This window comes from Microtus oregoni, unplaced genomic scaffold (genome assembly GCF_018167655.1).
Source record: "Microtus oregoni isolate MIOR12 unplaced genomic scaffold, Mior012 000017F_ref0000208, whole genome shotgun sequence".
NCBI lineage: Eukaryota > Metazoa > Chordata > Mammalia > Rodentia > Cricetidae > Microtus > Microtus oregoni.
In genome coordinates, this window is record NW_024543076.1 from 2,545,709 (window position 1) to 2,573,695 (window position 27,987).

At 45.3% G+C, this 27,987-nt stretch overlaps 2 protein-coding genes across 5 annotated transcripts; both read left to right on the forward strand.

The window, feature by feature from the left end:
• The first annotated feature begins 3,798 nt into the window (after positions 1-3,798).
• On the forward strand, positions 3,799-13,054 carry Hemgn (hemogen). Of its 2 annotated transcripts, none has more exons than XM_041667806.1 (4): positions 3,799-3,908; positions 7,052-7,145; positions 9,629-11,004; positions 12,396-13,054. In XM_041667806.1, the coding sequence occupies exons 1-4, from the start codon at positions 3,830-3,832 to the stop codon at positions 12,503-12,505; spliced, it is 1,659 nt and encodes a 552-aa protein (XP_041523740.1). In that variant the 5' UTR covers positions 3,799-3,829; the 3' UTR covers positions 12,506-13,054. The 2 variants fall into 2 exon arrangements, with proteins under 2 accessions (XP_041523740.1, XP_041523739.1); XM_041667805.1 differs by having other exon boundaries at positions 3,806-3,908; positions 7,049-7,145.
• A 3,003-nt stretch (positions 13,055-16,057) lies between these two features.
• Trmo (tRNA methyltransferase O) lies at positions 16,058-27,766 on the forward strand. 3 transcript variants are annotated; one of them, XM_041667647.1, is made up of 5 exons: positions 16,058-16,172; positions 17,449-17,623; positions 18,874-19,031; positions 21,200-21,841; positions 25,913-27,766. In XM_041667647.1, the coding sequence occupies exons 1-5, from the start codon at positions 16,097-16,099 to the stop codon at positions 26,170-26,172; spliced, it is 1,311 nt and encodes a 436-aa protein (XP_041523581.1). In that variant the 5' UTR covers positions 16,058-16,096; the 3' UTR covers positions 26,173-27,766. The 3 variants fall into 3 exon arrangements, with proteins under 3 accessions (XP_041523581.1, XP_041523583.1, XP_041523584.1); XM_041667649.1 differs by lacking the exon at positions 16,058-16,172 and adding an exon at positions 16,891-16,947; XM_041667650.1 differs by lacking the exons at positions 16,058-16,172; positions 18,874-19,031 and having other exon boundaries at positions 17,522-17,623.
• Positions 27,767-27,987: the final 221 nt, after the last annotated feature.

Consider the following 27,987-nt stretch of genomic DNA (forward strand, 5'->3'; position numbering starts at 1 on the left):
CTGGAACTAACTCTTGTAGACCAGGCTGGCCTCAAACTCACAGAGATCCGCCTGCCTCTGCCTCCCGAGTGCTGGGATTAAAAGCATGTGCCACCATTGTCCGGCTTCTTTACATGAAGGCATTTACCACAAAGAATCATTCATCGACACAGGACCCCTGTCCCTTTATTCTTATCCCTGTATTCCTGTTTATTATTGTCATCGGATACACTGATATTACTTGCTTTCTTTTTAAAACTGTAGACTATTGCTAGGTGGTGGCGGCGGCACATGTCTTTAACTCCAGCACTTGGGAGGTAGAGGCAGGTGGATCTCTGTGAGTTAGAGGTCACCCTGATCTACAGAAAGAGTTTCAGGACAGTCAGGAGTACAGAAAGAAATCCTGTCTCAAAAAAAGCAAACATAAACAAAAAACAAACAAATAACAACAACAACAACAAAAACCACCTGAAAACTACATAATGTCAGGGCTTTTCTTTTTTTTATTTTAAACAGGCCTCACTTAGTCCAGGATGACCTTACACTTTCCACTCCTACCTCAGCTTCCTAGAGCTGGGCATTGGGTGAGTGGCAACGGCAAGAATTCTAGAATGACTATGGTAGCGTTTTAAGTAAGTCACAGCAGTCACTGTCCCTCACCCCAGGAAGCTGTCCCCACACACTGCAGTGTGGGCACTTATGGAGATGACAGGGGCCAAGCCTCCTTCAAGATCATGTTATGGGGACAAACAGGTGACTCAAGACTGGTATTTGCCCATTCTGCCAAGAGTTTGAGCCCAGAGGGAGGCTTTGTGTACATTGCACATATCTCTAAAATAAGGCAGCTTTTGTTTAAAAGAGCTGGCCTTATAGGTAGAATGCAAAACTCTCACATTCTGGTAATAAAGCTAAACTTTTCTATAGACAGCGGGACCCTAAGTCAGGCTTGCAAAATAACAGTGTGGTTATTTCTGTCCCAAATTCCCGCTCTTGACTGCTTATCACCCTAGAGACACCTTGCCTGGCTTCCAATCTAGTTCCCTCCAAAGCATCTCCACTGATCTCCCCCACCCAGCATCACCCTCAGTTTGTTAACTTGAGACCCCACCCTCTGGAGTTTCTCTTCACCCTGTTTCTAGATACAAGGGAAGTGGGGCGGAGACAGAGAATGGTCCTGGGGAGTTGTCATGAGCACGAAAGACCTAAGTTCTAGTTCCTTCCAATAATAATGCATGTCCTTGGGCTGGCAATGTGGCTCAGTTGGTAGAGTACTTGCGTAGCATTCATGAGTTCCTAGGTTCCATTTTAGCACCAAAAGGGTGTGGTGGTGCCTGCCTGTAATTCCAGTAATCCTGGCACTTGGGAGATGGGGCAGAAGGATCAGGTGTTCAAAACTCATCCTGGGATGTATTAGACACTGATTTTAAGAAAGGAAAACATGTTGTCTGTCCCTTTGGAGAAAATCTGATTTAGAAGTACCTCTGCCATCCTCTGAAGGTGTTCTCAGAAGGATTTCGCAATAACTAGTCTACAATATTTATTATTGAACTATCACTCAGCTATTGAGAATTAAAACGTTCTAGGGCAAAACATGGTGGCACATGACTTTAATCCCAGCACTCAGGAAGCAGAGGCAGACAGAATCCTGTGAGTTATAGGCCAGCCTGGCCTACATACTGAGTTCCAGGACAGCCAGGGCTATGTAGAGAGATCCCGCCTCAAAATAAACAAAAACAAAACAAAAAACAAACATCAGAACATTTAAAATGCTGGTTTAGATTATAAAACACGTAATTTTAAAAATTGTATTGAGACCTTTAATCCTATACATGAAAAATCTAAAAAAATTTAAGAGGTAGATTGTAGAAAATGCCTGTTATTATTTTCTATGAGGCTCCTCTGACTAGCACCCTGCCTCAGAGTTACCTGAACTTTAATTGGTTTACATAAGAGAAAGATCAAGGGACTAAGAAATAGAATGGAGCGTAAGTCTTGCTTGTTCAGTATGAAGATACAATTTAGTGGCAGGGCCTTGGGTGTTTGCTATATCTAAGAACTTATTCCTCAGTTAGCATGCTGACACATGTATACAATCATAGCACTCAGGAAGCTGAGGCAGGAGGATGGTGAGTTGAGATCTGCCTGGGCTATGAAGGAGATTTTGTCTCAAAGCAAAGAAGAAAAAAAGTAACTAGCGTTTGGCAGATCAAGTTATAGTTTAAACTCACTAGGAAACTCATGTGCACCACCACATTCGGCTGGTCACCCCCTTTGTATGTATTTTACTATACACACATAGGAGAAGGTATGTGCATTCATATGTGCATAAAGAGAAAGAAGGTAGCAGGAGAGACACAGAGGAAGAAGTTCACATGTAGCCCAGGCTGGCCCCGAGCTCCCTATGGAGCTGAGGGTAATCTTGAACTTCTAATCCTTCTGCATTTACCTTCCAAGTTCCAGGATGACAGTGTGTGCCTCTATGCTGGGCTCACACTTTTATTATTAATAAAGCAGCTAACATTTATGGAGGTTAGATACCAAAAGTACCACTTATCGATGTGCCAGGCATACAGAAGATGTCTTGCATAACTAAAGAGGCTTCACTATCCCTGTGAACCCACAAAGCCAGGGCTACTGTCTCTGCGTTCCAGGTCTGTGCTGGCTCCACTCTAGCTTGAACTCAAGAGGCTCTGGAATCCAAACCTTTTCTCTCTTAGTCTGGCTCCAGAACACAATGGGTCCTGTGTCTCCTGACCTTGGCTTCTGTATTCCCTCCTTGGCTGAGCCACGGTCTCCTGAGCCCCTCTCCTTCATCGGTCTGGTGATCACTGGAGAGAGAGAGAGAGAAGTTCCTTTGACTTCAGCTTGGCTTCTGGAACACAACGCCGAGTCTTTTCCCTCAGAGGCTTTCCAGCTTCCCCTGGGTGAACTGACAGCGGTCACTAGACGTTCTGAGTGGTTGAGCACGAGTGTAGAGATTAGTGTTGAATGTTAGGGCTTTGTGTCCATTTCCTGCCTAATCTAGGGAGACACACAGCAAGGCTTGCTAATAGTTTACAATAGGGGAAGGCGAAGAGTCACATCCAGGAAGATTAATCAATAGCTAACTCCACAATCTTCAGTGTCATAAGAAATGTAGGCTGGGTGGTGGTGGTGCATGCCTTTAATCCCAGCAGGCAGATCTCTGTGAGTTTGAGGCCAGCCTGATCTACAGAGTGAGTTCCAGGACAGGCTCCAAAGCTACATAGGGAAACCCTGTCTCAAACCACCCCCACCACAAAAAAAAAAAAAAGAAGAAAAAGAAACATATGAAATAGGCAAGAGAGTGACTATTTACTCATTTTGCAAACAGAGGCACAGGAAAGGGATGTGGGTTGCTCTGGGCCACTGAGTTGATCAGAACCTAGACCCAGGGTTCTTTCTACACTCAGTCATCTCCATTCATTAAAAAAAGCCACCACTCTAGTCACAGCCTGGAGTGCACAACCCCCAGTCAGCCAGTGCCTTAAAAAGGAATCCAGGTACATGCTGGCACAAGGAGCCACATGGCTGCTGGGCAGGAGGCTGCACACACCAGACTGTGCCAGAGGGGTCCCTGGATAAATATGGAGCTTGCAGGAGGACAGGGCCAGCCCAGCCATTTCCCCTTCACACCTGTGCAGTGTGATAAAGAAGAGTGGAATTTGCTCACAGCTGTGGTCTAACCAGATAAAACTTTTAGGCGGGAAGTGACAAGCAAACTTGAGTGTGTGTGTGTGTGTGTTTTTTAAGTGTTAGTTTTGACATTTTAAAAAAAGCTTTTAGGGCGCTGGTGAAGTCAGAGCGAATACCAAGAAGGTGGTGTGCAGAGATGGACGTGGGGAAGCATGAATCTCACCTGAAGCTCCTCCAGACACCTGAACCTCATCCACGGAGAGCCCGTGTCCCAGGTAATGACAGACCTGCAGAGGTGGTGGCTGTGGGGGACACGTTATTTTCCTCTTTTATTGATTAGGTATAAAAGAGAAATGAGATACATCCATGGGAAGATGAACTGTGACCTGCTGAGTTGCATTTTGGTGCTAAGAACCTCGGGGTCTAAAGAAACACAATGGGCAGTAAACAATTAGTGAAAAATTCTCTTCAATGAAAGATAGTGAAGGTACCCAGGACACTCCTTCTGTTCCAAGGCAGAGCAGGCTGGCAGGACATCTGGAAGGATATAGCAACAGGAGTTCCACTGGGGCCTGGTCTATCTGAATGCTCACTCTTTTGCCTTCTAATTTATCTTACGGTCTGTTCTAAAGCAGGATTTCTCAAAGTTTTGTCGAACCCTGGACTTTGAGATACTCAAAGACACAGTTGGAAAACTTGTAGCTTCTGATGAACCTATGTACCCTTTCTTAAAATAAAAAAAAATTAAAGACATCATTGCACTAAGAGAGTAATCAACATTGTTGAAATTGTGATATAGCAATATATGTGCTTATTTATAGATGCATGAAGTCATGTATACAGTAGAGGGTCTAATAAACATAGCATCAGATCCAACAGATCCATACCCACAAGTGGTCACTGATACTACATGCAAGAATTGTGGTGTCATATAGGAAAACATTCTGTCATTTATTTGAGTGATAAAGTGCCACGCTACTAAAGCCACTGTGGCTTTTACTTACATTCGCACTGTAGAGGAAAATGTACTTAGAAGTGGGTGAAAATATAATTTTTCCTCATCAAGAATCCCTGAGCTGGGGATGGAGCTCAGTAGCATAATGCTTACCTAGCATGTGTGAGGCCCTAGGTTCAATTCCCAGCACTACCAGAAAAAAAAAGAAAAGAAAGGAATGGAGGGAGGGGGGAGGGAAGGAGAGAAAGAAAGAACTCTTGTCTTAAGAACAAAAAGTGTCCTAATCCAAGGGCACTTCGTTTCTTGGAGTTCCCAGTGCATATTGGACAGCCACAGGCTGAGAGGTTTAGTGTCAAAGGCCTACTAGTTTTTCTCAAACTTAGGTAGGAATAGACTTCTTTTTTTTTTTTTTTTCTTTCCTTGGTTTTTCAAGACAGGGTTTCTCTGTGTAGCTTTGGAGCCTGTCCTGGAACTCACTCTGTAGACCAGGCTGGCCTTGAACTCACAGCATTCTGCCTTCCTCTGCCTCCCAAGTGCTGGGATTAAAGGCATGCGCCACCACCACCCAGATGGTAATAGACTTCTTTAAAAAAATGTTCTTGCAAACTTTGTGTGTGTGATGCATATTTGCATGTATATGAACCCGTGTGTTTGTGTGTGTTGTTTAGGCAAGAGGTTGACATTGAGTGTCTTTTTCCTTCATCATTCTCTTTCTTATTTATTGAGTTAGAATCACAAACCTGAACCCCAAGCTTGCCAGTTTGACCTGTCTACTTAGCCCGTTTGCTTTGGGAATCCCCGTGTCAGGCACCAGACTCACTTAACCTGTGCATTTGGGTACTGGAGATATGAACTGTGGTCCTTATGCTTCCGAGGCAAGTGCTTTACCTGCTGAGCCATCATCCCAGGCCGGAATTTGCTTTTCATAGTACCTGAGTATCTCAAATAATTTTAAGAAACACAATCCTGCCGGGCGATGGTGGTGCACACCTTTAATCCCAGCACTCGGGAGGCAGAGGCAGGCAGATCTCTGTGAGTTCAAGGCCAGCCTGGTCTACAGAGCTAGTTCCAGGACAGGCTCCAAAGCCACAGAGAAACCCTGTCTCAAAAAACCAAAAAAAAAAAAAAAAAAAAAAAGAAACATAATCCTAAGGACAAAATTCTAATAATAAAAGCACAAGTTGAACAGATGTGGTGGAGCACTCTGGAGGCTTGGGATCGGGAATCCAAGGCCACCTACAGATGTGCCAGATCCCTCTAGACAGAATGCACCCTGTCTACCATTCCTTTCTCCAAAAGAGAAAGAAAGGTTAGATGAGTGAATATGCTTATTTCAGTTGGGGATTATTATTATTATTATTATTATTAATTATTATCAGGTTTCTCTGTGTAGCCCAGGCTGGTCTGGAACTCACTTTGTAGACCAGGCTGACGTTGAACTCAATGACTCGCCTACCTTTGTCTCCTGAGAGCTGGGATTAAAGATGTGTGTCACCATCACTCAACTATCAGTTGGATATGATTACAGTTTGATATAAAAAGGACAAAAACAAGTAGTGATATGCTGTGTTTCCCGTGAGTGGAGTGACTGGCTAGAGATGTGTCAGCTAGCTTAAGTACCGTGTCACAGGGAAATTAGAGTGTTGAAGACTGTGTGAAGGAACTATCTTTGATCTAAGTTAGGTTAATAAAAGATAGGATCACAGTATGCTATCATAACTACTTTGAATAATATATGGCCTGGATGCAAATAGGGAATACAATGAAAGCAGGTTATTATGTCAAAGATGACCAAACATGACCCATTTTTCTTCTATTACTTAAATATAATTTTTAATAAGTCAGTAGGTCAATAGTGCACTTTTGAACAAATACCATCTGTGTAGGACTCTAAGCTTTTCTCACTCAAATTCTCACTAAATGTCTGCTCCACTGGGTGTGCGTTGCTGCATGCCTCCTCTTCCAGCACTCAGGGGCAGAGGCAGGCGGATTTCTATGAGTCTGAGGCCAGCCTAGTCTACCCAGCAAGTTCCAGGCCAGGTCTAACGTGTGAGACCCTGCCTCAAAAAAAAAAAATCTCTTCCATATTCTCTGAAGGTGCAAGAACAAGGAAGACATGGTCCTTGACCTCAAAAATCAAGGGTAAAACTCAGAATAGGGGGTCTAAAAATCTGTAGGGGGCTGGAGAGATGACTCAGCATTCAAGAGCACTTGTTGATCTTCCAGAGGAACTGGGTTCAAATGTTTCCTAACTGTCCCTAATGCCAGGTCCAAGGTATCTGATGCCCTCTTCTGGCCCCCTTAGGCACCAGGTATACACGTGGTGACAAAACACCCATAGACATGAAATAATAAGACTTACAAATAATAACTAAATAAACAAAGCTCCGGGGGCAGGATACTTGCTGAGGCACCCGCGGGTCACCGTCACAGCCCCCAGTAACTTTCCTTCTCACCCAGCAGAAGTCATTGGAACTTGGAGTCTGAGGAACAGAGAGCAACTCAGGAAGAGGAAAGCCGAAGTGCAGGAGAAGCAGACGTCGCAATGGCTCCTTGGGTAGGTTCCTTACCTGAGGCGGGCATGAGTGTGCATGTTGCACATCCATGCTCTTGCTCACGCCATTTTCCCATGCATCCTACGTCAGGTGGTGGTGTGCTTGTGTGTTTTATTTTGTTTGTTTTTAATGTAGTCTCCAGTGGGTTTACTCTCTTGCCCAATATCTCAGCAGTAGAGTCATGGCAACAGAAATTTCCCCCGTTTTCTTTCTCTGTATTTTCACCATCTCCTGAGGCAGTCTCCAGCCACTGAAGCTGGATCATCCAGGATAGCTCTTGCTACCCTTTATTGGTTCTGCTAGTGTTAAAAAAAAAAAAGGTGCATAAGGCCTGCTTGGTAGTGCATATGAGTAACCCCAGCCCTCGAGAGAGTGGTGGTTGGAAGCTGTGAGTTCTAGGCCTCACGTGGCTTAGTGAGAACACATACTGACACATGAAAACAAGGGGCTGGAGAGACAGCTCAGCTGTCAAGAGCATTGCTCCCACGCAGTATAGATGGACATGCAGGCAGAGCGTTCATGTATGTTAAAATTAGAGGGCAGGTGGAAGGCCTAGCTCATAAGCAGAAATGACCATCCTGACATCCAACTTCCTAGTCACTGGCCTTGGGCAATTTACAGAACATCCCATTGCACCTCAATTTTGTCCTCCGCACAATGGCGATAATAGCATTTACCTCCTGGCCTGAAGGAAATACGGCAGGATAGTGCCAGAGACATAGGGAAGCCTAGAGATGGCTCCTATGGTAATGCTGTAGCCCTACTTTATACTGTTTGTGAGTCATTCACCCAAGGCCATAATTCCACACACAATTGGAAGGTATTATTTGTCTCATCTTACCTCTAAGGTAGTCAAGAAATGGAGAGATGAATGACTTGCCCTAGTCACAAGGGAGCATGGACTAAACTTTAGGCCACTCAGATAGTTTTGTATCTTTAAAACAAATTTTATTATTATTATTTTACTTTTTTTTTTCGAGATAGGGTTTCTCTGTGTGGCCCTGGCTATCCTAGAACTCACAGAGATTCACCTGCCTCTACCTCCCAAGTGCTGGGATTAAAGGTGTGCATCACTACACCCAGCTTTACGCTTTATTTTATCTGTGTGTTTTCCACTGAACTGTGTGTTTTCTCTGGTCTTGATGATGACGATGACTTGAGAGAAAAAGAATTTATTAGAGAGTCAGAACACAACTTTCACAGTTGGTTATGTCCACCATACAAGCCCTAGGGATGAATTGGGCTTGATGGCAAGTTCCTTTACCCACTGAGCCATCTCACTGGCTTTGTTTCATATTTTAAAAAATTATTATTATTTAAAAATTGTGTGTGCATGCGCGTGTGTGCACGTAAGAACAGATGCACCCAGAGGCCAGAGGTCCATGGGATCCCTCTGGAGCTGGCATTATATGCAGTTGTGAGTTGCCCCATGTGGATGGTGGGAAACAAATTTGAGTCCTTGGCCAGAATAGTATATACTTTTTAACTCTTGATCCATCTCTCCATCCAAGCTCGATTTTGTAGTTATATTTTAAGTTACATTTTATTGATTTAGTATGTGACGGTGTGGGTGCATCCGTGCATGCAGAAGTCAGAGGACAACTTTGGGGAGACCGTTCTCTCCTCCCACTGCATGAATCCTGGGTCACTTTTCTTCTCCCACCACACGGATTGTAAATGAATGCAGGCCAGCAGGCTTTGCAGGACGGGCTGAGCCATCACCTCAGTCCTAATAAAGACTTCAGTTAGCTCACCAAGCAGTGAGTTTCCATAGGTTTTTCATATATTCTTAGGTTACGTTAACACCCTCTCTCTAGTGCATGCATATGTACAGGTATATGCACATATGTGTATTTGTGTGTGTGTGCGTGTGCGTGCAAGTGTGAGCAAGTAGGCAGACAACCTGAAGTGTCATATTCAGGAACAATAGCCACCGCCTTTGAGACAGGGTCTCTCACTGACCTGGAGCTTATCGATTAGGATCCACTAGCTGGCCAGGAGGGTCCAGGGATCTCTGCCTCTGCAGCTCTGAGATTACAAACTCACGGCACCACACACTCTGTTTTCACCTGGGTGCTGAAGACAGAGTTCAGCTAAGTCCTTTACGCTCAGAACCACCTTCCCAAGATTGAGTGTTCCCTCTCACCCCCCCATTACACACACACACACATGCACACACACACACATGCACACACACACACACATGCACACACACACACATGCACACACACACACATGCACACACACACACATGCACACACACTCTAGTTTTAAAACCATAAAATCCTGCATGGACACTTTCCGAGCAGTGAACACTGAGGACTCTCAGGGCTGTTTATTTTGCAAACTCAGAGACTGAGGTCTGGGGAGAGTAAGGGCTTGTTTAAGGTCATATAACAAGGCCACAAAGACAGGGGTGGGTATTGGAAGCATCCATTTAAATCCTGTAGCCCTGTTGCTGACATTCATTCTGGTCTCTCTGCAGAGAACAGAAAAAACGCAAGTGTCAAGGCACAGGAAAAGGAAATTCAAGAGGCCGAACGAGACAAAGAGGCACAAAGGTGCAGGCAGAAAAGCAAAGGGTGCAGGCAGAAATGGAGTGCCCTGTAAGTCCTGTGACTGCAGTCCCCCCACTGGTGGTGTGCCCCCCACCTGCACAACACTGTGCTGAAGTGCGCCAGGAGAGAGCAATACAGAACCACTCGCAAGCATACAAACACACGGCCAAACCGGAAGACCGCTCTCCTAGCACGTGCCAAGAAATGACTGCACTTCAACATTCTTCTAAACTATGCCAAGACACGGCTGAACCCGAGGTGCTCTCTCCTAAAATATGCCAGGAAATAGCTGTGCCCCAAGACCATTCTTCAAAAGCACCCCAAGATATGGCTGGACCTGAGGCGCTCTCTCCTAAAATATGCCAGGAAATAGCTATGCTCCAAAACCATTCCTTCAAGGCACCCCAAGATATGGCTGGACCTGAGGCGCTCTCTCCTAAAATATGTCAGGAAATAGCTATGCTCCAAAACCATTCCTTCAAGGCACCCCAAGATATGGCTGGACCTGAGGCGCTCTCTCCTAAAATGTCCCAGGAACCAGCTGTACCCCAAAACCATTCTTTCAAGGCACCCCAAGATATGGCTGGACCTGAGGCTCTCTCTCCTAAAATGTCCCAGGAACCAGCTGTACCCCAAAACCATTCTTTCAAGGCACCCCAAGATATGGCTGGACCTGAGGCGCTTTCTCCTAAAATGTCCCAGGAACCAGCTGTGCTTCAAGAACATACTTTGAAAATGTGCCAAGATGTGGCCAGGCCTGAAGTCCTCTCTCCTAAAACACATCAAGAGGCAGCCGTTGTTCCCTGGACAACACTTGGAGATGCTGCTGGCCCAGGATGCTCTCCTGCAGCACTCCCCCCATCAGATGTGCCTGAAGGCTGCCCACTTGACGCATGCCCCAAATCAGTCACACCAGAGAAAACCGCTTGCCAAGGAGATCAGGGCTTGGCTGTGACTGGAGGCTGCTTTCCTGAAACACGAGAACGCAGTGCGTCTGAAGACGTTTCTATAAAAACACGCCAAGGAGGAACGGAACCTGAATTCATTTCTCATGAGATCTACAAACACACTGAGCCTACAGTTTCCTCTCCTGAAACAATCCAAGATTCACCTGGGCCTGAAGAATATTCACCTGAAGCCTGCCATGAAATGCCTGGGCCTGAAGACCTCTCTATCAAGACCTGTGAGAAAAGGGATGGGCCTAAAGACTGCCTTCCACAACAAACCCAGGAAGCAGATGGGGCCCAAGGACAGGACCCTCTTCCCTACCAGGACGGTGATGGTGCCTATCGTTTCTCTCAAGGTAGGATATTTGAATAGTAACAACTCCCTCTAGATTCGTGATCGAAAGCTGCTGCTGACAGTAGCTAGTTATCTCAATGGGAGCTGTGACTATCACTGAATCCTTTCGAGGAAAAGGTATTTTTCAGGTGACCAACATTCTGTTGGCACATTTCCAAAACATTTAAATAATTGGGAATTCTATTTACCCATTTTGAGAAACCATAGTAAGAGAAACAAACCTGGAATAGGATTAATTATGTGCAAAAAATGCTCTTTTTTGGTTTCTGAGCTAGTACTCACTATGTAACTGTGCTGGTTGTTTTTTATTGCTCAGTCCTCTGGGAGAGCCCCAAGTCCTCTTAAGCAGTCAGACATTTCTCAACCCCTAAAAAGGCCACACACGTACGCGTGCATGCGCGCACACATACTCACACACATGCACGCACACTGAGAGAGAGAAAGAGAGAAAGGGAGAGAGGATAGAGACATACATCCCTCTTTTTAAACACAGCATCCTGAGCTAGGGGTGCTGGTGTACACCTTTAATCCTAGCATTGAAGGGGCAGAGGCAGGTGGATCTCCGTGAGTTCCAGGTCAGCATGCATAGTGAGTTCCGTACAGCTGGTGCTACATAATGCGACTCTGTAAAACAAAACAAGCCAACAAAATCCACCTTGGCCTAGAGGAGAAAGGGCTTAGTGGTTAAGAGCATGTACTGTTCTTGCAGAAGACTCAAATTTGGCTTCTAGCACCCATGGTGACTTTCTTTACAGGTGCCTGTAATTCCAGTTCCAGGAGGTCTAATGCCTTTCTCTAGCTTTGAAGGACTCCTGCATACGCCTGGTGCACACAAACAAACCCAGCACACAAATACACTTAAAAATAAATCTTTCACTGTGAGTTCGAGACCAGCCTGGTCTACAAGAGCTAGTTCCAGGAGAGGCTCCAAAACCACAGAGAAACCCTGTCTCGAAAAACCAAAAAAAAAAAAAAAAAAAACAAAACAACAAAAAAAAACAAAACAAAAATAAATCTTTCAAAAACAGCACATACTGCTCTCTCTAAAAAAGAATCCCATCGGACGGTGGTGGTGCACACCTTTAATCCCAGCACTTGGGAGGCAGAGGCAGGCGGATCTCTGTGAGTTCGAGACCAGCCTGGTCTACAAAGTGAATTCCAGCACAGCCAGGGCTACACACAGAAACCCTGTCTCCAAAAACAAACAAACAAAAAAAAAAAAACAAAAAACCCCACAAACCTCACATCTCTGTGAAGTGACACGACATTTTGCTATCTAATTTAGCTGAAATGTGTATGCAGGCCTGTAGCATGGTCTCCCTCTTCCAAGTGAGTGACAGGCTGTGCCAAAATTGTCTATTGAATCTATTATTTTGTGTTTTGATTTTACAGAAACGAAGGAAAAAACCAAAGCAGATCAAGATCCAGAAACACCATCAAGTCCACAGGGTCTACAAGAGAACTGTTCAGAAGACGACCCTGATAGCTATGTTCTGTTTTAACAATACTCAGCGATGAAGTTGCAGTCCAACCGAATATAGCATACACATCTTCTCTTGTAAATTTTTACTGAAACATTGTAGCAATTGCTACAATTTGCATTACTGTTTTAGCTTGTGTTTTTTCCATGTAGATATTATCTGAAAGAGAGAACTAACTTTCAAAGGCTCTAACACATAGACAATAGTGACAATAGTGTGTGTGTGTGTGTGTGTGTGTGTGTGGTGTGTGTGCTGTCTGAGGATGTACATATGTATGTGGGGGAAGACAGTAGAGGGAGGGACGAATAAGAGCAGGGGAAGGAGTGAGTAGTTGATTTTCCTTTAAGAAGAAACATATATTTGGTAATTGTGAGAAGACAGCAATTAGATATGAACACTTAATATTTTGAAAGTATATAGTTTTTTTGTGAATTTTGTCAGTTATTGATGTAATTTCAGAATTTTATTCAAGCTTTACATGGCTCGCTGAGCTAATCTAAACAAGTCTATTCTAGAACTTCTTGCAAAATATTTTGGAATTATAAACATCATTTACTTCTGTGTGTGAATCTGGACCTTCTACTTCTATTTTTTTAAAGCTGAGTTTGTGAAAAACGTACATTGAATTATCACTTGCAGGCTAAGCTGTTGCCAAGACAGCATCTTGATATGTGCTGGAATGGGGAGGGTGGTAAAGCACCGAATGGCAGGCCATCTTTGTTCACTAGGGTTTAATCTGGTCTCGTGGAGAAACAAAACAGAAAACAAATCATTCTGAAAGAAAGCAGCGAGTGCAGCAGCTTCCTCTCCGAGGAGCCTCCAGCCTGGCTCTTGGCTGTGCTGTCCTCTCTATGAGACTGCCTCTCTTTCTTAACACCCATACTTAAAACCTATATTAAAGTAGCATTAACATGCTCCCCCAAAGGGAACAGTGCTGGTGCCATAGGAATGGGACGTGGAGATGGGGGGGGGGGGGGAGCGCTCACCTCTCCAGAGTGGAGACTTGGAGGATTGCAAGATCCCTTAGAACTGCAGTTATGGGGAGTTAACACCTGTCCATGTGGGTGTTGGGAATTGAACCTAGGCATTCTACAAGAGCAACAGTGTTCTTAACCACTCAGGTTTTTCTTTTCTTTATCGTTGGTCTTTTTGAAGACAGGGTCTTATAGAGTCCAGGCTGGCCAGAAACTCACCTCGGAAGCATGTGTCCCTAGCTTCATGCAGTGCTAGGGCTCGAACCAAGGACTTTGTACATACCAGGCAAACACTCTTCCAACTGAGCATCCCAGTCTGCTTTAAAAATAAAAAGTGTGTATGTATTCTTGGGTACTAGTGAAAGTGAGTGGGTTCGTGGGTGCCCATGCATGACATGCCTGTGAGACCAGATGTTTGTTTCCCTCAGGGGCTCTCCATTTTATATATTCAGGTAGGCTCTCTCACTTGAACCCAGAGTTCATACTTGAGCAAGCCAGCTTCTTCCAGGGGTTGTTTGTCTCTAGCTCCAGGTCACTACACCTCCCCGGCATTTACTTGGGTTCTGGCAACCCGAACTCTAGCCCCTGACATGCATGGCAAGTGCTTTACCCACTGGGCCATCTCGCCAGCCCCTTGTCCTGTTTCCCTCCACCATTGCCTATAAACTTATACTGTTTTCTTAGCTCTACCCAGATACCAGTGTGAACCAAATTATTTCTGTTTTCTTGTTGGTTTGGAGGTCTGAGATCACGAATTAGAATCCCCCCAAGAAGCCACCTGAGCTCCACTCTGTACTGCCCTTTTCTTGTGGCAGGAAGGAGTTTGGGCATGCAGGAACTACATCTGAAGACTTACTGTGTGTGGTCCTGGCTGGCCTCCAACTCACAGGGATCAGTCTGCTTCTGCCTCCTCAGTACATGTGTATATATATATATATATATATATATATATATATATATATATAGTGTGTGTGTGTGTGTACATATGTGCAGGTGCCCGTGGAGGCCAGAAGAGGCATCAGATCCCGTGGAAGTGGAGTTACTGCCCGTTGTGAGCTGCCCAACATGGGTGCTCGAAATCTAACCTGGATCTTCTGGAAGAGCTGCGGTGCTTTTAACTGCTTGAGCCATCTCTCCAGTTCCTTGAGGTTGTTTTTAAAGGCAGATTCCTAGGTCTAGTGTCTCCAAGTCTACTTTGAGTTTCAGTAGTTGGCACAGTTGGTAATTACACACTTTTGGTATGATTAGCAAGTGACTAGCATGTCTTTCTGGAGGACAAATACCTTCCACTGTTCAGTTTGACTCTCGTATTAATAGCGCCGACTAGTGGCAACTGCAGCTTTTATTCGGTTCATTTTTAAAAGCGTGCAGATGTTGCCAGAAGGTACTCAAACTTGTTTCTCCAGCTAGACAAGACCAGTGTCTCCTAAAAGAAAAAAGCCTTTCGTAAATTTCAGGTACAAGACTATTGATAGAGGACACAGTATCAGTTTTAACTTAAAAAAAAAAAACCCACAATTTCCTCATAAAACCCACAATTTCCTCTTAAATACCTGCCTCCTAATACTGGTTATTTCCCACTCGTGACTTGCTAGTCTGTGACAATGAACTTAATGACAAAGAAATAGCTTTTCATAGTTAAGCCTTTAGTCTGCGGACTTGCTTATTTTTAATATTTTACGTTACCGTTACTGGTAATAGGTGGATTCTCGCTGCCCACCCCCACCCCCCAACTAAGATTTTGAAATTCCAGAAACACAATCATGTACTCAAAGAAACAGTTTGGCTAAAAGACTCTTACAAGTGGTTAAAGCGCCGGCAACTGGATATTGCATGAGATTAAAATACAATTCTTGCCGGTCCCAGCTTTTCAATGTGTGTGCTGGCTCTTTACTCTCATTTTGGTTCTGGCGGTTTGGAGCTCACGAAACGTCCCGGACCATTTATTAACTCCTAGGCTAGGTTGGCTGTAATAATATGCACCACTCTTGATTTATTTGGGCTTCTTTCTCGACAAATAGTTATTACTGAAAAAGTGGAGCAGGGTGGCAAATATAACATGCAGCCCACGGCCAAACAGAATTTTATATATTTAACCTCCAGTTCTTTGGCTCAGCGGCTAAAGGAACCCGCTAACACTGACGAGCCGAATTTGATAACCGGAGCGGAACCACGCGGTGAAAGGAGAGAAGCGCCTCCTGCACTGTCATCTGACTTCCACATGCTCCCACGCACACATAAATGTAAAAAAAAAAAAAGAAAAAAGAAAATTAAGCTCCCAAACTTCAGTTCTTTAGCCGTGCGGTCATAGTTTACACGCCATTTCCCTTTAAAACGCTGGGTCATTTTTTAGTCATGGAGGACGCTTATAATTCAAGAGTATCTTGGCATGTACATCTTTATCCATGTGCACCATCCTCGGAGGGCACACTGCATGCCGCATAATGGATAGAAGGTGGGCCGCCCGCACAGCTTCTCTGCGACCACCGCAGTCCTCCACGCGGAAACTGGGCCGCCATTGACTGCGTTCTCCAAGACCCGGCACCGAGAGACAACTGCGCAGGCGCCCAAGCCCACAGGGCGGAAGCGGAAGCGGAAAGCTGCGTACGGCGTGTGGACGATTCAGCGGCCTGCAGCCATGCGCGGCTTGGCGGAGCGGGGTTCCTGCACCCCAGCGGCCCCGTGCGGGTGCACTCAGCCGGCCCTGGAGACAGGTAAATTATAGGGACTCGGAGGCGCCGCGGCCGGCTTCCTCGCCGAGAAGAACGCGAACTGCCTGACGGGCCTTATTGTCTTTGCCGCCAAAGTGTGGGTCACGTGCCCCCACGATCACGTGACTTGCCAAGGCCAACGAGAGTGACTAGCGCGTTCTTGGTACTCGGGGGTGTGGTTTGGCTGTAGTCCCAGCACAGTAGCTGTGGGCCGGCCATGTGTTTTATGGTCCTTTTTCTTTAGGGAGCTACAGAGGGCTAGGATGTGTGTGGCTGATGCTGTCATTTGGTCCCAGTTTCTTCGTCTTTAATCCTGTTACACAGGAACATGGATGGAGAATTTAGCAACAATAATAAAAAAACAAACTAAACCCAAACAAACAGTAGTACCTGAAAATACTCTTGGAAGAAACTTGGAAGTTGTCAGAAATATACACAATATAGATGGACAGAGAAAGCCAGTCTAGGAAGCTAATATACAGTGTGGTGTCTGCTTTTACAGAATTAGGAGTAAATGAAGTATTGTTTAGGCTCAAAAGTACATATGATAAGATCATATTTTGAAAGGTAACAGATGATGATAAAGATTGGATTGCAGCTCCGAAGGCAGTCCGCAGGCATGCAAGGAGCACTGTAGTTGTGTGCCTGCTGGGCGTGTTATGCTTTTTCCATCCATATTGCATATAATCTTTGCTATGTATAAGTAATAGAGTTTTGTGAGAGACAGTCCCAGATTTATAGCCTTCCTGGTTGTGCTAATAGATTTAATGCAAATGAGGTAAAAATGGAGATCTCTTCAAAGAACATACAAAGAAGTAATTATAAATATAAATTGTAATTTATACCTCAGTATATAATCAACACATTTGTTATGTTAGTGTAATTTATGTATTTATATAACTACACGTAAAAATTGAGGTGGGTATGCTGGTGCACAACTGTTTTCCCAGCAGCTGGGAGATGGGACTGATGCTGGAGGTTCATGAGTTCGAGACTGGCCTGAGCTACTTAGTAGGACTCTATATTTAAACATTTTTTTTAAAAAAGGATTTATTATCTGTACAGTATTCTGCTTGCAGCACCAGAAGAAGGGCCCAGATCTCATTACAGATGGTTGAGAGCCACTATGTGGTTGCTGGGAATTGAACTCAGTATCTTTGGAAGAACAGTCAGTGCTCTTAACCTCTGAGCCATCTCTCCAGCCCTTAAACATGTTTTTAGTAGTTGTATTTGTACCTAGATTTTCTTTTGAGTGATCTTACCCTATTTTCTTCCATAGGAAATCTTTTAACTGAGCCAATAGGCTACTTGGAGTCGTGTTTCTTGGCCAAGAATGGTACTCCAAGGCAGCCGTCCATTTGCAGCTACTCCAGAGCCTGTTTGAAGATCAGAAAGAGCATCTTTAATAATCCTGAGCATTCCTTGATGGGCCTGGAACAGTTTTCTCATGTTTGGTAAGTTGTTTAAGAAGTGGTAGTTTGGGTCCTGAGAAAGCACAGTCATTTGAAGGCATCTTTGGTATCTGCCATCTCTTCCACCCTAATCTGTATGATTATAGATTATGTATGGATTCCCATACTCAATTTCTGCTTTTGGTTGTTTGCATATCTGGGTACCTTTAGGAATCTGGGATTCACTGAAGGAACATGTTTTAACTACAGCTTGTTCTAATTATGACGGCTTCCTTGTGTTAAACTGAAGCCATGGATCTCCTGGATTCTGCCCATGGGTCCTTATGCTGGTCTCTACAATAAGAATCAACCAAACTGTGATCTGTGGTCCCCTCTTTATCTGTCTACATCCGCTTGTGGGATCGCAGCTGTGCCTGTGTAACATGATCTGAAGCTGCATGCTGTCTCTGGCATGCCTATTGGTTTATGTATTGTGTGTGGCTACCACTGTGAAACTCTGCTCTGGTAGCAGAATAGTTGAAACTATGTCTGATTGGCCTCAAATCCTAAAATATTTGCCATCTGACCTTTCACAGAATAAGTTTGTGGGCCCTGTTGTAGGTCCTTGAAGAATTCAGTTTACCCTCCCTAAAAGGCAGAAAGCCATAAGAGTTTGGATTCTACTTGCTCTCATTAAGAGTTCTGTTTCTACCCATGTTTACCTTGCCCTAGAGGGAAATGCAGTGTTAGGTTTTTAGTTCATCCTCTTAATCATCACTCAGGCTCAGTGTTAGCTATTTTGTGGTTCCTGTATAAATTGCATGCTCTTGTACCTGGCTTTGAGTCCTGTGTTGAGTTCTTTACTTGGTCATTTATATAAGAATGTCTTATATATTATAAATAATCAGGTAACCCACAGTATAGCAAAGATGTATAACAAAGATCTTTCCTGTTCTGTTTAGAAAGGCCTTGTCAGGTTGAATGTTTCTGAGCATCGATTTCTTCTCCCTCAGCGTGAGGGCTAAATTATGCTTCCTAGGATTGTTACAATACAAAGTGGCTATGAAAATGTTAGCATACTACATGGCAAACAGCAGGCACTGTGAAGTGGCGTTCCCTTGGCCATGTGTAAATCTGTTAAGTTCTTGCTGTATGCCAGTCTTTGTGTGGAGATGACTCTCTTCCCACCAGGATGGAGGGAGGACTCATTTCCCATGGTTGAGAAATTTAATAAAAACTATTCCCTTCTCAAGTCATTATATTAAAATAATTTGTCCTCTTTTTAAACAAATGGCTTGGTTTGTTTTCAATAGGATTTTGTTTGTTTTTCACAAAAACGGCCATTTGAACTACAAGGCAAAAGTACAGCCGCCTAGGTTGAATGGGGCAAAGACTGGAGTGTTCTCCACAAGGAGCCCACATCGCCCTAATGCAATAGGACTGACGCTGGCCAAGCTGGAGAAGGTGGAAGGTAACACACTTACTGCACTCTACTAATGCTGGCTGCCGGGCAAGGCGGGAGGTCGCTCACTCCCACTTTAGTGACCCTGGCCATGCTGGGCGAGGCGGGAGGTTACTCACGCACTGCTACTTTGCCCTTTCCTGTCATACTCCTAAAATCAGCTTAGATGCACTGTTAGCTACTGTTCGTGCCGACACTGTGGCATCACTTTTGAGAGCCCTCAGGTGCCTAGGAATGTGTGATGATTGAAAGGGTGTCAGCATGAGAAACACTACAAAACCAGCTCTCAGAAGGTGCTCAGAGCTTGTTTTTATCATTCTGCTATGAAAAACCAGTGCTACTTTTTAAAACTCATATCTTTTGTAATCCAAGACACATCTCACCAGCTGGGGACTAAGTATTCAGGTATATGAGCCTTTTAGCCCTTTCTCATTCAAGCCGCCACACTACACATCTGTTTAACCATTGACTTTGTGTCAGGCTTTGTAAATGATCGAGATACATTGATGACTAACTCAGATAAAAATCCCTGCCCATGCAGAACTTAGCCTCTGCTGAGGCAGGTGAAATCAGAAAAGTGAATGGCAAACAAACACCAATAAGTTATGAACACTGTCGACGTGGAGACAGGAGTGCTTCTTATTCTAACTATCGTAAAGATCACGAGCCAGCCACTCCTGTGTCAGAAGGCCAGTTGATAAGAGAGAAGCCTAGTAAATAATGTTCATGCGTAGGGACGGTTGACAGTTTCCTATGAACTCCTTGAGTTCTCTGTGAATTCTATCATTTAGATAGTCCTGTGTCACCTTTACCCTGGTCCAGGCTTGCACATAGCATGTTTCAGACATCTGGGTTTTCCTTCCTTCCTTCCTTCCTTCCTTCCCTCCCTCCCTCCCTCCCTCCTTCCTTCCTTCCTTTTTTTTTTTTGACAGGGTTTCTTTGTGTAACAGCCCTAGCTGCCCGGAACTAGCTCTTAGATCAGGCTGGCCTTGAAGTCACAGAGATCCGCCTACCTCTGCTTCTCAAGTGCTGGGATTAAAGACGTGCGCCGCCACCACCACCTGGCTATCTGGGTCTCCTTGCAATGTGTTTTTCTTTAGGTCAGAGTCAATGTGAACACATGCTGTGTTTTGGTTCTCATTCATCAATGTTCCGGGAGTCAGGATAGGAGACTCTGTACCAGCATCAGGAAGTCAACAACAGCTATCCAAATGGGACAGCCAGAGACCTGTCTTAATATTTAGTTATAGGGTCTTGTGTCCTGCTGACTGTTTTGAGTCTTCATGGATACCTTTCTAGTTTTGTATAACAAAATGATCCAAAGTGTATCTGCTTAGGCAGCATACGTTGATGATGTGTTTAAAACACTGCTGTTTTTCCAGGAGTCAGTAGGATGGGCTTATCTTTGCTGGTCCTCTGCACTGAAGTTGTTACAGTGTTCATTTCCTCATAGGTAGGATTGAGGGCCCAGCTTTGTGCCAGTGTTGTCTGCAGGCTGCCCACATTGCTAGGGCATCTTATAGCTGTTTGGCACTGGGCTTTCTCAGCATGCTTGTGCACTGCACCAGGGTGCAGGGAGAACTAGTCAGGTTGAGTCTGTGGTCAGCAAGGACTCCTTTATGGAAAGCTTTATTGAAGGGGATGAGAACTCTTTTGCTAGGTTCTTTGACTTATATTAAGTTGAACTCAGAAAAGAAGGGGTTACACAGGACATGAGCACCAAGTTGGGGAGCATGTCAGACCTCCTAAAATTTCCTCATCACAGTAGAAATACACATTGTTGGTCTTGTGAGATGCTGAGGGTTGGCGTGTGCCTAGAAGTGATACAAAGATGAGTGAACCCCAACATGTGTTCCAGGGGCCTGCTCACTGTCAAGGCGCAGAGGCGTTGGTAAGTCATTGCCATTCTGTAGGAAAAGGCTTGAGTGGAGGTTTATACACTTAGGCCTCTGTGAGACCCAGAGGAAAGAGCCAGGAAAGTTTGTAAGTGATGTGTTCTGTATGAGCCTTGAGGAGTTGGAGTTTGGCAGGTGAAAACGTGGGTTTCCAGGCAGAACAGTACAAGTAGGCTCAGTGAGGTGCAAGGAGGTATTTGGAGAGAGAGGGGATAATCCTCCCATTTTTGCCTGAACCGCTGTCCATTGTAAACACCTAAGAGGACCTTTATCCCCCTTCAGGTGGCACTGTATTCCTGTCTGGAATTGACATGATACACGGCACACCCGTTTTAGACATAAAGCCCTACATTGCTGACTATGACACACCACAGAACTTGGAGCCTCTGGAGGACTTGAATGTGCAGCATAACCACCATAAGCCTAGGGCCGCATCTCAGTCTGATGGCACAGCTGACAGTTGTGACCAGCGGCTGCTCCCAGGGTGTGAGAATGCACTGCACTGCCATAGCGCTGAGGAGAAACTGAAGTGCCTTGAAGACAGGACCCCAGAAGACACCTCCCAGAAGCCCAGAGATGGCACAGAAACCCGGCACACTTTGCCTGGGGACAGAGAGAGAATAGTGGGTGTGGCGCTGGAATCAAGCAGAAGTGCCGGTGTGGATGTGGCTGAAGAGCAGTGTGGCCCACAGAATCTGAAGAACTTTCTGGACAAAGGCACAGATAGGTCAAGGAACATAGACCGTGCCGTGGTCCTGCAGGGGAACAATGCAGAGACACAGTGGACTTCCTTCCATGCCAGGACAGCTGACAGAGCGCCCTGCAGTGTCGTCCCTGCCTGGGTGAAGGAGGCCCCTGCAGCCTCGTTACAAGTCCGGTTTACTCCTCATGCGGAGATGGATCTGAGGAAGCTCAGTTCAGGAGGTAAGCCAGGGTACTTGGGGTCTCCTAGGCCTGAGTGAGAGATGAGCAGAGAGAGGAATCGGGCCCTATGCATGTTAGCTACAGACTCAGTCAAAGGATGAGCTTTTCTTTATAGACAGGATTATAACTTGGGAAAGCAGTTATATATATGGAATATTTGTCAACGTGACAGGGTCTTTTATATATTTATTTTTATATTCATTGGTGTTTTGCCAGCACGTATGTCTGTGTGAGGGTGTCAGGTCCCCTAGAAATGGAGTTACAGATAATTGTGAACCACCATGTGGGTGCTGGGAATGAACCTCGGTCCTCTAGAAGAACAGTCAGTGCTCTTAACCACTGAGCCATCTCTCTAGCCCCCACTCCTTTTTAAATATATATATATTCCCCCCACTCTTTGGTTTTTCGAGACAGGGTTTCTCTGTAGCTTTAGAACCTGACCTGGAACTCACTCTATAGACCAGGCTGGCCTCAAACTCACAGAGATTTATCTGCCTCTGCCTCCCAAGTGCTGGGATTAAAGGCATACACCACTGCTGCCCAGCTTTTTAAATAGTTTTATTTATGTATATGGTGCTATGTCTGCATATACACCTGCATGCCAGAAGAGGGCATCAGATTCCCATTATAGATGGCCACGAGCCACCATGTGGTTGCTGGACATTGAACTCAGGACCTCTGGAGCTGTTAATGCTCTTAACCTCCGAGCCATCTTTCCAGCCCCGGTGACTGGGCTTTTAAGGAGCAGGATATAAACTTTGGGCATCACATGGCATTTTCTGTTTAACAGTTGTTCTTTGGTTTTCAGTCCAGGTGCTCAGAAGGCATCTGTGGAGAGTGGCTGCTGCCTTGGGAGATGCCCATGACGTGCAGCCCTTATCTTTCATTTATCTATTTAATATTTATTTTAATCACATATGTGCATATGTGTCTGTCTTGTGGGTATGTGTTCATATAGGTGCTGGTGGAGACCCGGGGAGGGCTTTGGATTTCCTGGAGCTGGAGTTATAGGCATTTCTGAGCTGACCAAAATGGGTAGTAAAAACCAAATTCAAGCTGGGCGGTGGTGGCGCACGCCTTTAATCCCAGCACTCGGGAGGCAGAGGCAGGCGGATCTCTGTGAGTTCGAGGCCAGCCTGGTCTACAAGAGCTAGTTCCAGGACAGGAACCAAAAGCTACGGAGAAACCCTGACTCGAAAAATCAAAAAAAAAAAAAAAAAAAAAAAAAAAAACAAATTCAACTCCTTTGTATGAGCAGGAAGTGTTCTTAACCACTGAGCCATCTTCCCTGCTCTGCTTGCTTTTTTTTTCTCTTTTCTAACAGTATGCAGATGGTGGATTGTGCTTGGTTTATACTTGGATACACTCAATTTCTTACTTGCTTTTCTATCTGGCTAAAGAGGTTTCTGTTTTCTTCTGTCAGGCGAAGACCCTCCTGCCATAGTGATTTCCCCCATAGGACATACACTTCCTGCCAAAGGAAGGCCACAGGGCTCTGTTTGGAACCCATTTAACACATGGTTCTTAGCATGTGTTGTTTGGTTTCCCTAGTTTATAGCAGATGGAGAGTGAAGAAAGCAGGTGCCTGTTAAGAGGTGGGAATGAGGATGCTAGCAAGAAGTAGCTGTTTCCAAGGAGATGACAGGTGTCCAAAGGGCTGAGAACTGTTCTTGTGTTTCTTCTCTTCTCTTCTCTTCTCTTCTCTTCTCTTCTCTTCTCCTCTCCTCTCCTCTCCTCTCCTCTCCTCTCCTCTTCTCTCTCTCTCTCTCTCTCTCTCTCTCTCTCTCTCTCTCTTTCTCTCACTCTTTTTTCAAGACAGGGTTTCTCTGTGTAACAGTCCTGGCTGTCCTGGAACTCACTATTGTAGACCAGGCTGGCCTCGAACTCACAGAGATCCACCTGTCTCTGCCTCCCGAGTGCTGGGACTAAAGACATGCACTACCACCACCCAGCTTGTGTTACTTTTCAGTAACTAGCCAGCATGGCCATGGGAAGAGGGAAATGTGCTTGTTTACTGTGCAGTTGCTCACTGAGCATCTCCAGCACTGTTCTGGCCTGTGGGGTAAACATCAGTGAGGAAAGGGGCTCAGAAAATCCCGGCCTCCACAGAGTTTGCATTCTAGTGGGTGGAGAGACATAAGCTCAAGGCTCCGGAAGTAAGCACACTGCTGTGCAAAGCACACAGAAGCATACACTGTTGGAAGGTAATGGTGGCCTGGGACATGACTAAGAGAGAGCAGTGCTGAGGGCTGCATTTGGAAACAGATGACTGGGGAGGCCTCACTGAGGGGACACAATGAGAGCAGACATGAAGGAGATGGAGTGAGTTCACTTAACCAGAGGAAGGAAACCAGCCTCCCGAGAGCCAGTGCTCGGCCCCAAGAGGAAGGGTGTGTGGCTCCTGAGAAGTCATCAGCACAGTGAACTGAGGAGGGTCCCAGAGGCTACAGCAAGGGCATGAGGCCACATGGGTTCTATATGCCACTTAAAAACATTTAGCCGCCGGGCGATGGTGGCGCACGCCTTTAATCCCAGCACTTGGGAGGCAGAGGCAGGCCGATCTCTGTGAGTTCGAGACCAGCCTGGTCTACAAGAGCTAGTTCCAGGACAGGCTCCAAAGCCACAGAGAAACCCTGTCTCGAAAAACCAAAAAAAAAAAAAAAAAAAAAAAAAAAAAAACCATTTAGCCAAAGGGCAGTGGTGGCACATGCCTTTAATCCTAGCAGTCTGGCAGGCAGAGGCAGGTGGATCTCTGAATTCAAGGCTAGCCTGGTCTACAGAGTGAGCTCCAAGATAGCCAGGGCTGTTACACAGAGAAGCCCTGTCTCAAACAAACAAGCAAACCAAATAAAAAACAAACAAAACAAAACAAAAAAGCATTTGGCCAGGCACGGTGGCATACATCTTTTATCCTAGCACTTGGGAGGCAGAGGCAGGTGGATCTCTGTAATTTTGAGGCCAGCTTGATCTATATAGTGAATTCCAAGCAAGCCAGGGCTACACAGAGAGACCCTGTCTCAAAAAGTCAAATGTGTTGCACCTGTGCACACCATAGTGCCTTTGTGGACTTCAGAGGAACTTGCAGGAGCCAGGTCTTTTTTCCACCACTGGGTATAGAACTGAGGTCGTCAGGCTTGGCAGCAAACACCTTTACACTGAGCCTTCTCACCGGTTCCTTAAAATATACACATACACATATGTAATTCACTTATTTTTACTTTATGTATATGATTGTTTTGCCTGCATGGGTGTGTGTGTGCACTGTGTGTGTGCTTGTTGCCCAAGGAAGTCAGAAGAGGGTGTTCGATCTCCTGGACTTGTCACCCACTGTATGGGTGCTGGGAAGTGAATCTGAGTCCTCTGTACAAGTTCTCTTCACTGCTAAGCCTTCTCTCCAGGCCCTCCCCCCCATATATACTTTATTTTTGTTAAAGAATTTATGCCCGTGGGAGGTTTTATCCCTTGGAAGAGTGAGTATCTGTTTACCTGAAACACATGACTGGGCCTCTGGGAGGGTGCTGAGCTTCTAATGGGTTTTGTCCTTTGCCTTTTGCAGTTTTGTCCTGGACTCTCCATCTGCTAGCCATTGCATCTAGCAGTGGGGTTTGGATGCCTAGTTTTTCTGCCCTTCCTCCTTCCTTCTTTCCCTCTGTACTAAATGGCCTGGTGTTTACTATCTAGATCAGGCTGACTTTAAACTCGCAGAGATCTGCCTGCCTCTGCCTCTCAAGTACTGGGATTAAAGATGTCTGGGGTGTGTGGTGGGCCGCTTTGAGGACACTGAGTGCTACTTGTTTCTCTTCCACTGGGAAAATGACAAGAGTTAAGTTATCGATTGGACATAGAGAGAATGGTATTTAGTGGGCAGAAATGAAAGCTTGCCTCTCCTGGTTTGCAGACTTGTGGAGAATACACCTGAGTATTTTGTTCAGTAGGAGAGAAATTTTGGAGGTGCAAGTCTCTGAAGTGAATGTTTCCAGAGCCTGTTCCTTTTATGTGAATGCAGAGCTACCACATTTCATGCTGAAACTCGCTGTCTCTGGGTTTGACCTTGTGTGCTTGTCGTTGCAGATGCGGGTCAGATGTCATTTAAATACTTCCAGTCTGCAGAGGAAGCCAGGCGTGCCATCGAGGCTGTGCTGTCGGCAGACCCCCGGTCTGTGTATCGGCGGAAGCTCTGCCAGGACCGCCTTTTCTTCTTCACTGTTGACACAGCTCATGTCACCTGCTGGTTTGGCCAGGGCTTTGCCGAGGTTCTGCAGATTAAACTGGCTTCTGAGCCTGTTGAGATGACTGACCCTGAGGAGTCCTTGGTGGCCCTGGGGTCTTGAGCCCCATCGTGTATTTAGATGGCCTAGTTGATCTCTGGGTGAGCTGCTTTTGTCCTTTTACTGCTTCAGTTGGTGCCTTTTACAATATTTATTTCAAGGAAATTGTTGTTTGATTTTGGCTTTGGTTTTGATTTTTCAAGACTATTTTCTATGTAGCCCTGGCTGTCCTGGAACTCCAGGATAGACAGACTGACCTCAAACTCACAAAGATCCACCTGCCTCTGCCTCCACTGTGTGCCCTCATACCCGGTGAAGGAAACATGTGTTCATCAATGTCCCCGAGAGCTGTGAGGCACAGCGTCCCCACCCTGTGCTTTCCTCCAGTGCCGCAGACTCCCAAAGCGCTGCTGTGGGTAACTGCCTGGGAACTCTCATTACTGGTGCTTGACACAGAGAACATTCTCCTTTATTTTATTGGTTTTTCAAGATAGGGTTTCTCTGTTAACTCTGACTGTCCTGGAACCATGCTCTCTAGGCCAGGCTGGCCTTGAACTCAGATTCACCAGCCTGTGCCTCCTGAGTGCTGGGTTTCCACGTCACAGCTGATCCATTCATCAGTTCACACTGACTTTTCCCACTCAAGAGCCTGTTGTAAATCACACTGAGATGTGTGACCAAATAAGACCAAGTGACCGTAGCAATCTTTATGGATGAAATTCCGGCTTTAGGGTGACATTGTTACACACACATGCAAACAACAAATCGGAGCTCCTTGAATATCCCTAGTCAGAAAGGAAAACTACCCCCTCCCCCACCTCAAGTGAGTGGCTACTGGTTTGTCTCTGACTCTGCTAAGAAGCCATGACTCAGCTTTTGGTGATTACCACGAGCCGAACAAAATGTGGGGCAGAGTTCAAGGCACACACTCACATAGCCCAGGCTGTCCTGGAACTCTGATCCTCTTGCCTCGGTCTCCTGGTCTCTGAAGCATTTCGTGTCGCAAGTCATGGTTTGTGGAGGAAGTAGACACACGTGCCAGAGTGGATACAGTTTGATAAACTAATTAACACCGCACAGTTGTGTGCCGCGCAGGAAGCAATTACAGGGGTGTGTGGCTTGTAGGTGATTTTAATGAGGCGCTCTGAGATAACTGAAGATTTACGATCGGTGTAGCCAAATTAGACTCCTGTCAACTTGGTACTCTTTCCTAATCACAGCTACAGATCTCAGAGCTGATTGATCATGGTTTGGAACCAGCCCATGGCCTGTGGGAACTTGTGCAGTCATTGGCTGACGCCATCCCACTCCTGAGCTGTCTGCTGGGTAGCTGTCGTTTCCTTTGACACTGCTTACAGTGTTTTCTGACAAGATCTTAAATTTGATTTTTCTAAAGCTTTTTTTTTTCTTCTGAAATACAGACTGTAAGAAGTTGTGAAAATAACTCAGAGGTCCCTTCTAGCCTTTCTGGTCTTCCGGTGAAAAGATCTAAAAGTATATTAAAGTATTACAGTGAAGCAGTTGGCATTGTAGGGCCTATCTTATAGTCTGCTTCTGATGCCTTTGTGTGTGTTCGTGTGGGTGTATGTTGTGTGGATATGTCACATGTATGTGTTTGTGGGTGTATGTTGTGTGGATGTGTGCACATGTATATGGAGTCCAGAAATGGCATCCACATTTTAAAAACTAATTACTAGAATAAAACCCAGGGCTGCACAGAGAACCCTGTCTCGAAAAAACGAAAACACCAAAACCAAAAAAAAAAAAAAAAACAAAACAAAAAATAGCAACAACTCTCTCCCTGCTAAAAAACTCAAAACAAAATAAAAGACCCTCACAAATAAATAAAAACAAACCAGATCTAATGTTTCTACAATT

What these genes read in the sequence shown, in the direction of transcription:
- Hemgn (XM_041667805.1), top strand. Translation starts at nt 3,830, where the DNA reads ATGGACGTGGGGAAGCATGAATCTCACCTGAAGCTCCTCCAGACACCT. An exon ending in ACGGAGAGCCCGTGTCCCAG is followed by an intron (nt 3,909 to 7,048) that starts GTAATGACAGAC and finishes CTTCTCACCCAG; the next exon opens with CAGAAGTCATTGGAACTTGG. An exon ending in ACGTCGCAATGGCTCCTTGG is followed by an intron (nt 7,146 to 9,628) that starts GTAGGTTCCTTA and finishes GTCTCTCTGCAG; the next exon opens with AGAACAGAAAAAACGCAAGT.
- Trmo (XM_041667647.1), top strand. Translation starts at nt 16,097, where the DNA reads ATGCGCGGCTTGGCGGAGCGGGGTTCCTGCACCCCAGCGGCCCCGTGC. An exon ending in GAACAGTTTTCTCATGTTTG is followed by an intron (nt 17,624 to 18,873) that starts GTAAGTTGTTTA and finishes TGTTTTCAATAG; the next exon opens with GATTTTGTTTGTTTTTCACA. An exon ending in GAGGAAGCTCAGTTCAGGAG is followed by an intron (nt 21,842 to 25,912) that starts GTAAGCCAGGGT and finishes TTGTCGTTGCAG; the next exon opens with ATGCGGGTCAGATGTCATTT.